General features: G+C 32.7%; 3 protein-coding genes across 11 annotated transcripts in view; 1 reads left to right on the top strand and 2 right to left on the bottom strand.

The window, feature by feature from the left end:
* Positions 1-149: 149 nt before the first annotated feature.
* Positions 150-10,318, bottom strand: LOC148623036 (uncharacterized). Of its 3 annotated transcripts, none has more exons than XM_088573533.1 (4): positions 10,206-10,318; positions 1,834-1,936; positions 1,436-1,606; positions 150-923 (listed from the first exon to the last, which is right to left on the bottom strand). In XM_088573533.1, exons 2-4 carry the CDS (start codon positions 1,889-1,891, stop codon positions 676-678), a joined length of 477 nt encoding a protein of 158 aa, XP_088429659.1. In that variant the 5' UTR covers positions 1,892-1,936; positions 10,206-10,318; the 3' UTR covers positions 150-675. The 3 variants fall into 3 exon arrangements, with proteins under 3 accessions (XP_088429659.1, XP_088429657.1, XP_088429656.1); XM_088573531.1 differs by lacking the exon at positions 10,206-10,318 and adding an exon at positions 3,756-3,883; XM_088573530.1 differs by lacking the exon at positions 10,206-10,318 and adding an exon at positions 3,728-3,848.
* LOC148623034 (sodium-dependent phosphate transport protein 2B-like) overlaps positions 3,960-12,778 on the top strand; it is a 27,919-nt gene continuing 19,100 nt past the window's right edge. The window contains exons 1-2 of one of the 2 annotated variants that reach the window (XM_088573524.1): positions 3,960-3,991; positions 4,262-4,413. The gene's annotated coding sequence lies outside the window, so the exon portion shown is untranslated. Of the gene's footprint in view, positions 3,992-4,261; positions 4,414-9,594; positions 9,746-12,778 lie in introns of those variants that run through there. The other variant, XM_088573525.1, reaches the window with a different exon arrangement.
* The window catches only part of LOC148623035 (schlafen family member 8-like), an 18,984-nt gene continuing 11,278 nt past the window's right edge, over positions 5,073-12,778 (bottom strand). For all 6 annotated transcript variants that reach the window (XM_088573517.1, XM_088573518.1, XM_088573516.1 and 3 more), the window contains 5 exons: positions 12,134-12,252; positions 11,650-11,800; positions 11,162-11,275; positions 10,206-10,944; positions 5,073-9,598 (listed from right to left, as the gene is read on the bottom strand). In XM_088573517.1, the coding sequence (XP_088429643.1) occupies positions 8,764-9,598; positions 10,206-10,944; positions 11,162-11,275; positions 11,650-11,800; positions 12,134-12,252 (1,958 nt within the window). In that variant the 3' untranslated portion in view covers positions 5,073-8,763. The remainder of the gene's footprint in view (positions 9,599-10,205; positions 10,945-11,161; positions 11,276-11,649; positions 11,801-12,133; positions 12,253-12,778) is intronic.

Below are 12,778 nucleotides of genomic sequence, written 5' to 3'. Positions count from 1 at the left end.
TTTTTATACGTAAAAAAATCATTAACTCGGATAATAAACCAGAGTATAAAATTGTAACACTATGGTAATTTTGTCTAAGTTAAAGTGGGAGAACATACTTTTAACTATTTACAATAGCACTTGACATGCTGGTATCAAAACTTTCAAAATGCTTTTTATAACAATATTTTATTTAAATCAACTATACATCTAAGATTTCCAAACAGTTAATATGTACATGCATGCAAAATCCAGTCCGACTAACATTGTTACTACAAGTTTTTGAAGGACGAAATGAGATAAAGTCACTATTGAATTATGGAAGCGTCACCTAAACATCCAGCTATCAGTTTCTTAGAGTAAAAGAAAAACAATAAACAAAAAAAAAAGAATACAAATTATTTACTATTATAGACAAAGAGTATTAACAACTAAAGTCAAAAAGTTCATTGTCAAATAAAAAGGAAATTTGCATTCCATTGTGCCTAAAAACAAGATCACTTACATCTAGCACCCTTCACTTAAAATTTTGGTTATGATGAAGTAAACTACGTTTGATGAAGTAAACTACCTATAGATATATTTTAATTTTGATGATCAGTAAGTCCATTTGTGTATGGTATTCAATATTGTAGTGACTAATTATTATGATGTTAACTGGTTATCTATACATTGCAGAGATCATACTCCATTATTTCAATGGAGGAGTGAGTACAGAAACAGTAACGTCAATATCCAAACAGAATTAACAGTCAGTCTGCCACCGACGTTACATCCGTCCAAGTCACAACTAAGTATGCATCCTCTCATTCGTTCTCCATTGTACTGGAGCACCTTCATCCAGCCACAGTGACTCTGTCGTCCTATTTCTGTTTCAGAATTAGTACCCCCATTATCCACAACACAGTCTCTCACAACGAGGGTAAATTTATGGCCGTTATTCTCTGAAATTGCAAGATGAAAATAACTATGAATAGCAGCGAGTATAAACAACTTATTGGAAGACGCTATTCGGATCCCAAAGGTTTCACAACACTTCATCCTTTTAAGTGAGTAAGACCATGCAAGAATAAAAAAAAAGTTGACTAAATAGCAAACCTGGCTACACTTTAATTACAATACAAACGGTATTCACTATTCAATAACAATACTATAGGCAAACCATCTATAGGTAAATCAATTGCCATGGGCCACACAATTACAAAGACTTCTCAAAAGTAAAAAGTTTGGAAGCTATTAAAGCAGATCCATTGGGGGTGCAGGGGGTTGGCAACCCTTTTTATTGGAAAATTTTGTCATTTTCATTTGTAAAATTGACAAAAACTGGCAAATAATTTCCTAGTACTCCAACCTTTTTCTGAGGAACCTCGGCTGGCACCCCTCCTTTTCAAAGTGTCTGAATCCGACCCTAATGAAAGGAGACAAAATGCAGTTGAAAAAAAAACTAAGAGATTACCATCACTGACAGTCATTTTGATGCACTCGGTGGCAGGGAATAGTCCGATTCTATCCTTCCTACTAGCCCAGCAATCAGAGACATAATATTTGTCAGTGTTGTTGAAAGTATCCTCACAATCTATATTGTTGCCATTCATAGAGGTACATCGGAAACAACCAATAGATTGCACTGAAAATAAACATTCATAAATTTTCTTCATTCAATGCAAGCTAATGTACAAAAATATATAGTATATATATGAACAGATTTGCATCAACAGAATTAGGATCGATCTCAATTTATTACATTTATTTAATAATCAAATCATACGTTTAATAAATCATTGGTTTGAAAAGTCGGACTACACTCAGCCCCAATACAACAAAGAATTAGCATCAAGATAATTTTCGTCTTACCTTGATTATTACTGTATACAAGAAGAAAAATGATTCTATATAAATAGGCGATATCCATGTTATACTTTGATCATGTTATGAATTCTTCCATCTTTATGCATACCTTTAAAACAAAAGTTACATTGTTACAGAGTCTGCTTTTAAGTGTAGTTTGGCACGGTCTGTGTGGTTTATTTTTGGTTAGCCTTGATAGATAATATTTCCATGTAAATGTGATCTACCAAAATGATTAAATATCTCATAAACGCCTTTAATCATTTAGTACTTCCTCAGTTTATCGATCTCAACTTGAGCCTGAGTGCAGTGTTCGTATAATACCATAGTAAAGTTGTAAAAAGAAAGCTTCACAAATTCATCACGCAAGTCATTGCCTGGAACACTGGTGAAGGAGTAAATCATGTACAATGGCGGATCCAGACACTTTGAAAAGGAGGGGTGCCAGCCGGGGTTCCTAAAAAAGGGGGGGGGAGTGCTAGGACATTATTTACCATTTTTGTCAATTTTACACAAGAAAATGACAAATTTTCGATAAAAAAGGGGACAGCAATCCCCTACACCCCTCAGGATCCGCCAGTGCATGTAGATTTATTTAGTTTTATTTGGGTTTTGCTTCCGGTATCTACATGTTACTTGTTCCTGCCTCGTTTATTTTACTTCGCTTTTTTTTTTAGCGCAGTAATTGACTTGAGCATCACCTATATCACTGTTACCTACTTAGCTTTGAGATAAATGACATTCGTGTAACATTTACATGATTACGAGCTCTCCACAACTAATTAACTATATAATTGTTCACTGAACCCCATTTGACAATTTTCCCATTGTTTCAAATTCATTTCTAACGAGAAAAAACCGCACTAACCCCCCTTTCACGAATAATTTCTTTAAAAATCACGAAACTGAATTGTTTTATCAAAAGTGTTGTCTATGACTTTATTGCAGATAACAATAGCAACTGAAAGGTATGTTGTGACGATAAAATAACATCAATTTATTTTATCAATTAAGTTCGATTCCCAGGAGAATTTCCTCAATTACTAGGGTTCATGTTTGCTCTTCTTTAATTTGTTCAAAGTATTGACCAACATAATCGATCAAAGATATTAAAGCATAAGGCTACTAATTTACGTCAATAAATTCGAACAAATAAAGACGGAGTTTATAGTGTGTGCTGCTCTACGTAAACTCAACCAAAGTATATAGAGTAAAGAAACCAATAACGTAATGTTTTTTTTTTCTCTGGTGTTTTAGGATGATATCAATATACAGAATTAAATTGAACTAAGTAGATCAATAATGTTCTAGTATGACACATAAACCTCAAGATTTATTGACCGAGCAATATTGCTACTCTGACTGAATCGAGCCAAATGGTAATTAGCATTGTAGAGGTTACATTGATGTCAATTCTACTCTGGCTTTCCCTTTTGATATACTGATAAGCCACCTCACACACACACACACACACACACACACTGTCCTGGTTTTTATTTCTGTTTGTGGTATTTACTTGAGTGGTCGGCAACCATTTAAAAATACATCAAAGAGTATTTTAGTAATGTTTTACAAAGCTATCGAATGATGACTGCTAGAAGATTATCTATATAGTTTATACAGTGATTCTATATCATATAATAAATTCCCCATTAGGATCATTATTGGAACAAAACAATACTATAAAGGAATGCTAAACCTCTTGTCAAATTGACACAGACAGTCTAAATTCAAATTTTATGAAGCATCCGTATTATGTATGTTATTCCAAGATATAATAAATACTAGTATACATGTTCCGTCAGCAAAACTGAAAGGAGAATAAAAAAATAGATGTATGTGACTGTACTGCTGACATGTACCCATCAAATCAACAACATAGGACAATAACAGTACTTACATATCATATAAACCCCATTAAATCCTACCTCAAATCATATTAACTATCGATATTGTGTATTCCACATAGTAAACATATCTTCACACATCGTAATGAACTTGCGCATTTCAACGTTCTTGTAACCATGGAAACAATCGTTTCAAGTTGGAATCAATAACGGTGAATATTTAAATGCAGTGATATTGTCGTTTCACGTTTGTATGGTGTACTTCGAAAGAGCACCATTGTTAGGCAGATAGTGTAGTTATTTTTTGTTCTACCTAGGTAGACCGCAAGTATTGCAATTTTATAGTTTATATGATAGCTGTTTTTCTCGTTATATATTCTTTTATTACATAAAAAAACAAAATTGGTAAAAGTTTGATTAATTCCGAGATATCAACAAAATTGTCAAGAGATAGAAAGATGGCAAGAGTTCCATATGACACCATAACCCCGGTCCCCACCATAATTTCATGAAGTTTATTATTTGTGTATTAAAACTGGCTATATTCACCACTTAATTCATTTATTTGTAATTTTAATATATTGTAGGAGTACGACAAGGTGAGCTAAAAACTGTAGGTGTCAATGGTATACCTGAATAGTGACCCATGGCGAAGTCGTACTGAATGGTGACACATGGTGATGTTATACCTGAACGGTTATATAGTGACATTAGGAGGGGGGCAACTTAAGTTCAACGGGTAGGTACAGATGTGCGGCCCATATCGGTCTACTTTTTATAATTAGTGATTTATGAAAAGGGTAGGCATTTTAGTTGCCGTACATGTGATTGGGATTAAAATTTACAAGTAACCTATATATTTACACATAGTAATTGATTTGACATCAATTAATTCATCCTTAAAATAATCAAAGTAAATAAAGATTGACACTTGACTGATAAGCAGAAAGTAGTCCAATTAGCTCTGACATGACAATGATGTCTTTAGATACAATGTCATATGTTCTGATCAGCATCCTGCTGAGATATGGAGATACTAATAAACCTCATGCATGTATATGAAATGGTTACATAAATGCATTACTGTTGTCTGAATATATGACTGGGGTGGGTAAAAATTTTTGGGACCAAACACCCATTCCATTTTACCTGTTAAGTACCCCCCAGTGGATAGTGATTTTTACTAGAAAGGCAATACATGTACATGTAGATTACTAGAATGGTGATGGTGTACTTTGAGTGGAAACCTGAATTGTGATTCTTTACTTCATTGATGATTTGCTTTAACAATAACAGTCTATATAATAGCATCCCTTTTAAAATGGTTATTTTTGTAGCATAGAAAACATACATGTAAAATGTTTGCCACAAAACCTATGAAAAACTTCATAAAACATGTCTGTTACATTAGAAATTTATTAATACCTAGTCATGAATGAATAAAAATCATTACATAAAATAAGTATAAAATGCATTATATAACAAATATTATCTTGAGCCAATTCACATGTGGTATCTGAAAAAATACTATAAAACTAATTCAACAGTACAAAAAGATCAACTGCAATAAGCTTGCAATAAGACAAAAGTAGTACCTGTAAACAACCCTCATTCACAGCCTAGTGATGGGTTTAAACAATAAGAAAATCTATAAACATGTGACTGTGTTAGTGTTTATGCCAAAACATTAAAATGATTACCAAATAATCTGTCCTCATATACACATATTAAAGATAAAGGTAAATAACAAACAGCTACAGATAAATCACTTTGTCAAAAGCTTTAAATTTAAACAAGTGAGAAAATCTTGTTCATAGAAAATGTATCTGAGAAAAAAAATGGTTTTGTGGGAAAAAAACATTGACATAGCCATATGTTTGAAGTTCCAGAAACCCATTTTTTTAAACACACTACAGGTACAGCTTTAAACAACTCTGAATATAAGTACAGTATGTCCAAGCTTTACCGATCTCATATTTCAAGCTTTCAGTAAATAAGTTTCAGAAACTGGGTTTGGTTGTTTATTACAGCAAAAGGCAAAAACTCTAAAATAAGGATTGGAAGATGTATTAAGATAGGTTTCCATTTGTCTTTAATTATATCTGCTATCATTTTTTAGTTGATTGCCATACAGTGCTGTTCGACCTACACTCTATTTTTAGTTAGTCATCAATATTATCAACAATAAAAAACTCAAACAAATAAACAAACAAATGGTGTACACATAACAAAGACAAAACAAAATAAAGATTAAGTACAAGGATGAAAGTGCCCCCCCTATTTTCATGAAAATTGATTCAAAATTTTACTTGCTAAATGAAAGAAATACACCTTAAGTTACATGTTCTCTGTCTACAAATTGTCCACAATTTGGTCATAATTGTAGGTTTCATTCTGATGTTCTTAAGAGTATTTGTTTTACTTTATTTCATTTCAAGTTAATGAAATTTTGAATAATAAGATCAATTATTTATTCAAATTTAGATACATGTATATTTGCAAAATTGTAAGTTTTTTTAAGTAGAGGTACTGTAAATATATTAATTTTTGCAGTGTCCTAATTTTCATTATTTTCGTGGTGGAATGAAAAGCGTGAAAAATAGTAATAGATTTCTAACACTATGTACCACTAATTATTGTTTTAAATCATGAAAATTGATACTTGAAAATATATCCACTTGACTGATCCTGATAAAAATATATACACTTTTGCAGGAATCTACTTAGACATGACTAGATATCATTGAGATGGGAGCTATCTCTGTGGGCTCCGCTGTCAATAACATGTGTTAAATAAGCTGATATGAAGCATTATTTGAAGTTATTATGACACACCCTCTGATGTTGGTTAATATACATGTCAAGTATAAACTTTGAAATCATAATGGTTCTCAAGATATAGAGCGGACACGATATTTACCACAGGATATGGGGTTGTCAACTGAAACCATAGTTTTTGACCTTGACCTTTGACCTAGGAAGTTGTACTTACATTATGACACACCCTCTGTTGTTGGTTAATATACGTGTCAAGTATAAACTTTGAAATCATAACGGTTCTCAAGATATAGAGTGGACACAATCTTTACCACAGGACAAGGGGTTGTCAACAGAAACCAAAGTTTTTGACCTTGACCTTTGACCTAGGAAGTTGTACATACATTATGACACACCCTCTGATGTTGATTAATATACATGTCAAGTATAAACTCTGAAATCATAACGGTTCTCCAGATATAGAGCGCACACAAATTTGTTACGGATGGACGGACAAACTGATCACTATAGGGCAACCCGCCTAAGGTGGGGCCCTAATTAGAAACCTCAAAAAATTATTGCATTTACAGTGAAAAGTGTAATTCAATGAAATTGAAAAGACTATTGACTTTGAAGAAATTAAACAAATCTGACAAGAATTTCTAGTTGAACAAACTATGAGTAATCATCTGATACTAAATTAACCTTACAACAGTGAACTAGAAGATTCCTGAAAGAAATAACATTAAAAAAAGCAATGAAACGTTGAAAAAAGGGCAATAACTCCAACATGGCTTAAGGGATTCAAATGAAAATTTAACTGCAGATAGATCTCATCATGTTGAACACTTTTACACTTTCACTTATGTCAGAATTTAGCTAAACCTAAAGGAGATATATGCAAATAATTTCTGTCTGATCCCTATGTTCTATTTATAGTAACGGTGGCCATTTTATTCAATGAATCAAAAATCCCCACAAGATACCCAAGGAACATTCAAACCAAGTTTGGTTCCAATTGGTCAAATAGTGTTACAGGAGAAGAGCTAAGAAAAAATGTTAACGACAATGACGACGGATGCCAAGTTATGGCAGTAGCTCACATGGCCTTCGGGCAGGTGAGCTAAAAACTGAGTGGAACTAAATAAATACCAGTAATTAATCTGTAAGCTACCTAGATAACATCAGTTTATCGTCTGCAAGCATTTTAGGTGAAAAAATCATAAAAAACCAACAAAAATCATACTTCCCTTTTATCTTTCAAAAGAAAGCATCTACTAACATATTCTAATAATGATATTTATTCAATCACAAACTTGTTAAATAATGCGTATTTATTGAGATGATTGTCATTCATTTAATTAGAAATAATTAAAGCTGTCCAGTTTCTGAACTACAGTACTTAGTAATATCTATTCATAGTTTACATTACTTTTAAAATCAAATGAATCTCAAAATTTGAAAATTGCATACAAATACATTAAAAAAGAGAAGTTCTAATGGTTCCTTATTCCTTGCTATAGCTGCCATACAGAGAAAATTTTCTAACAGCTACATTGCAATGAAGAGTATAAAAATATTGCAATTCATATAAAGTCGCACAACATTTGTAAAAAAAACAAAGGAAAAAGATTGGAATCACAGGGTCTTAAAACCTTTTTTCCGATGCTAGACTATTGATAAAAGCAATATTTAAATAACTAAAGTATTCCAAAAGCAAGGAATTAATTGAATTTGGAATCATAATGGATTTAAGAAAATAAGTAAAAAAATATTTATAAAACTTACTACGGGGGTTAGTCACACCTTCATGACTAAGGGGGTTAGTAAGTTATCCTTGCCTTGTGTTATCAAATTAAACTTACCCCTTACCCATGCCAGCATGACTAACCCCCTTAGTAACTGTAAGGGTTAGTTTTACAAATTATTTTCTTTGTCATTTTCTAAATTTCAAAATAGTTCCACATTCAAATAATACCTTGTTTTAAGTGCATAATAGCTCTCCAACTATTTTTTATATTTAAAGTAAAAAAAATCATTCTGAAATAACAAGAAATCTGTGAGCAACCGTTCATTAGAGATACCCTCATGTTTTCAGCAAATAAGAAGTACAAAAAGCTACATCATACGTTTACCCATATAGGCCTGCAAAATTTCATCCTAAGTTCGCTCATATAAGCCTACAAAAAATAGCATGTATATTGTAGAAATCAATATGACAAAAATATATTTTGTTATGAGATTACATGCTAATACGAATGAACAAAAACTAAAAAAGATATGTTAAATCAAACAACAGTATTTATGGAAGACATAAACAAGTTACCAGTACTTAGTCTTTCTTAGGCTCTGTGATTCTGACGTCATCACTTGTGGTTATAATAACTAAGTTATCTTTTGCCCTGGTGGCTAGACTGAGGAGGAATTTCTGTAGGCTAGCATGCTCACTATTTACCCATGGGTTCACACCAATCACAGCTTGTCTGTCCAGCCCACTGAATCTATGAACAGTGTCCACAAACACATTGTCTTTTAATTCAGTTCCTTTTTTGATATCTTGCATGACATTTTCAATTTCTGGTTTGTCCTTACGTTTTCCCACCAAGATTGCAACATCATTAATACTGATACCACTAGCTAACATCTGGCTGAGTACTTCAGAAATTGTCTTCTCAATGTTTTCCTTTTTACATTTCAGTATTTCAACATCATGTCCTGATGAATATTCATGAGCAAGTTGAGGATTGCTTTCTACTTGTTTTAATTGAGCTTTTGTCTGCTCATCACTGTAGGTGACAGAGTCAACGTGATTCATGAACTGCTTTGCAAAGTCAAATATTTCTTTAGAGTTTCTTGCTACCTCACTCAACATGTAATTGTTTTTGCCAATAACTGATGGCAGTCCTGCCTTAAACTTGTGTACTTTTTGAGAATAGTCCATGAAGACCCAAAAAAATCCAGAACAGTTTTCCATGTCATGATGGTCCTGGTGTCTGGACACTAGATACTCTGCCAATCCATACCAATCTCCGTCTCGGTCCTTAAAATTCTGAGCTTCATCAACAATAACATTCCTAACATTACCAAAGGTTTCCTCAAAGTTACTGATATCAAAGTGGAGTTGAAGAATCTTTCTCCTTGTTGTTACTAGGCACAAGTTAAATGACCTGTAATCACCGAAGGATAACCTATATCTACACATAATCTATGGACAGAATCACCGAAGGATAACCTATATCTACACATAATCTATGGACAGAATCACCGAAGGATAACCTATATCTACACATAATCTATGGACAGAAGCAACTCAGGTATAAAGTCAACAAACAGTAAATTAAGTTAGAATAACATAATTATAGACCTTAATTTCACTTCCCTCCAACAGAAAGCAGTTATTTTACTTTTATTCTGGATTTTTTTTTCATTGCATTTTTTTCCTGACTTCATTTTTACTTAAAATCATAATCACAATTAATTACAATTATGACCACAATTAGTATTGAAGGAGAAAAGGATTTATTGGTAATCTGCACTTTTTTCCTTTGATCTTGTTCACATCATCGCAAGTACATTTAGTTTTTAGACTACTTTATCACTCAAAAAGTTTGACTACACATTGTTGGTGCCTGATTTCATTTTGATAAATTCAAAAGAGGATGATGCCTCAATCAATCCCAATGATAAAACAGATATTTTTGAATACCTTGTCATGCATGAGAGATATCATATGACCAAAAATACATTTTGCGCCATTATAAAAGATAATCCTACCTGACATAAGAACACAAGAGTTCATTCTCTGCCAGATACAACACTTCATTCTTTCTACAGCCTCGTCTTCTCAATTCATTAATAAACTGCACAGCAGCAACTGTCTTGCCAGAACCTGGAGGTCCATGAACCCACAATTCCTTAGTAAACTGCAGCTTCATTATCATATCAAACTGATCACAGGTCAAAAGGAAGAAATATTTGTCAGTAGCTAGTACTTCTCTAATTGATTTGGCTGAATTTAATGTGGAAAAGTCTATTGGTTCATATGCTGCCATTGTGATAATCAGAGATTTCAACAAACTTTCAAACTTCACTGGATTGGTATAAAAATGAGAAGGATAGAAGCAATCAGACAAACTTGTATCTATTTCATTTGAGTACTTATCGATTGCTGCTACATGACAGAGTATACCAAACTTTTCTATACATCCTCCATGACAGACTAGTTTCTCCTTGATAAACGCTGCCACGTATCTAGAGTGCAGCAGTGTTCTATCATTCTCAGTATAAGATATTGTCACAAGATGGCAGCCTTGGTTTTCTGTCAGCACTAGAACATCACATATTACATTATGAGGTTGTATTGCAGTGACTTGTAGTCCCCAGGAGTTTATCACAATTAGGATATGTCTATCAACATTGAAAATCTCAAGTGTTGTTCTTATAAACTCTTTGACCTTGAGATCTTTGATACCTTCGAGGTAATGTGAGGGTAGAATCAGTTTTTTATCAACATCTGCAACATACATTAGAAATATTACAATACTGATAGGCAACCAGATACTTGTACGTGCTTTTCAACTGTGTTCATTTTTTCCTTTGAATTTTCTTAATATTCATGCCCTCTCACACATTGTATTGCAGTTTCTATCCTTTTGATTCAATATAATATTTTATCATAATAAGTGAATCTATAGCACCAAGAAAGAAATATTACTGGTGATGTCACATACCTGTCAAAAGCCGTTTCTCTATGCGCTCTAATGAATGTTTTAGTGTAAATATCAGAGGTGACTGTGGTACACAGACAGGAAGTTTAACAAACCGGTTGTGAAGCTCTGGTTTATCTGAAAAAACATCAACTCATAAATATCAAATGCCCTTAATTATATATGCAAGTTTCATAAAATGGAAAAGGGAAGAATTAAAAAAGGATAAGAGCAATGCTTAATGCAAAGCAAGTTATCTAAACATGTCTTGGCTGTAATCTACAAAAGAATAAATAATTATTATAGTTTTGTTTCATTCTTTAGAAGACTGAGTAGTAACTTTAACAAAACTTTTCTTTTCAAAGCATGGAAATGATTCGTATTAACTGTTGAATTTGATAGCAAGTTAACATTTTTATTCACAAGTCTTTGATTTTCAAAAGGGAGATAATCAAAGCATTCAACAATGTCAAGGGTTTAATTCATCATTAAGCATTGTAAAGATATTCTACCTCTCAATGGATTTAACATTGACAATTTCCATTCTGAGAACTCCCAAGTAGCTAGGTTGCCTTGTTCATCTACATAGTAACTCTCTGGCGTGGAGGTAAAAATACCACCAGGGAACTTGCATACCGATACTACAACTATTACTCTTCTTGCCTACAATTAGTTCACAATACTTTAAAGTATATGGTAACATGTTTGTGACACCAAAGACGATAAAAGTATCTACGCTTCCAATTTCATAAATTTTTAATACTATTTTGTTTATGAATATCTAAAACATTTTCCATGCAGTACCTCAAAAATCCAGGATTTCTTTAGAGCAGATATTGAAGTATGGATTTCTTAAAACAGTTAATTCTAAGTTCAAATTCAACATAAAATTATTTTAGACAATAGCTTTTTGATAACTGCTATACTCCTAGGAATAATTTTGTAGTTTGATGTTGAGCCAGGTAACTTTAACTTAGATTAAATAAATCAGATTACCTTTTTCTTTGGCGAACTAATGACTGGTTTAAAACAAACATCCCAATGTTTTCCTCTCTCTGCTTCAAAATTTTCTTCCTTCCATATGACTTTTTCCATTCTCTGGCTAATCAACCGAACTGTGTGAAAAAATACAATGTCTAATAGCAGTCTGAGGGTCTATCACTAAGTATCGACTAAGATCACATTGGGAAAAATGAGCCGATCTGGAGATACATGAACTAGCATATACATAGCCTTTCACCAACACAGAGAAAATCACATTTAATCATTTGATATTTAAGCTTTTACATGAAAGTATAGTTTCAATATGTCAAAAGTGTCATAACTTAGGTATACCCAATTTGAACATACTTAGGTGTATACAAATTTCAGCCAATCTGTCTTGTCTGACAGAACCTTGTCTGCATTCCTTTATTACATACTGGATACTCATAAAATATACATACATTGTTAGATCATTATATGGACCTGTGCAGTTTGTCAGGAATTCAGGATGTAATTTTGTGAATAAACAACTACACTGTGAGCACCTGATATGCCTTTCTCCAACCAGGAGAAAATCAAATAACAGCTTTAACTTGTGAACAAATAAAAACATTTTTGTTAAAAATACAAAGGAATTTTTAAGATACTGCATGACGT

This window comes from Perna viridis, chromosome 3, assembly GCF_037379345.1.
Source record: "Perna viridis isolate PV_CMFRI_1.1 ecotype Kerala chromosome 3, ASM3737934v1, whole genome shotgun sequence".
Taxonomy (NCBI): Eukaryota; Metazoa; Mollusca; class Bivalvia; order Mytilida; family Mytilidae; genus Perna; species Perna viridis.
The sequence above is the reverse complement of the archived record's forward strand: the minus strand, read 5'-3'. Positions and strand labels throughout refer to the sequence as shown.

Excerpts from the sequence above, each read along its gene's own strand:
- LOC148623036 (XM_088573533.1), bottom strand. The coding sequence starts at position 1,891 with ATGGATATCGCCTATTTATATAGAATCATTTTTCTTCTTGTATACAGT. Across the intron at positions 1,607-1,833 it reads TGTATACAGTAATAATCAAG|TGCAATCTATTGGTTGTTTC; the intron begins GTAAGACGAAAA and ends GTTTATTTTCAG. Across the intron at positions 924-1,435 it reads CAAAATGACTGTCAGTGATG|AGAATAACGGCCATAAATTT; the intron begins GTAATCTCTTAG and ends TTGCAATTTCAG.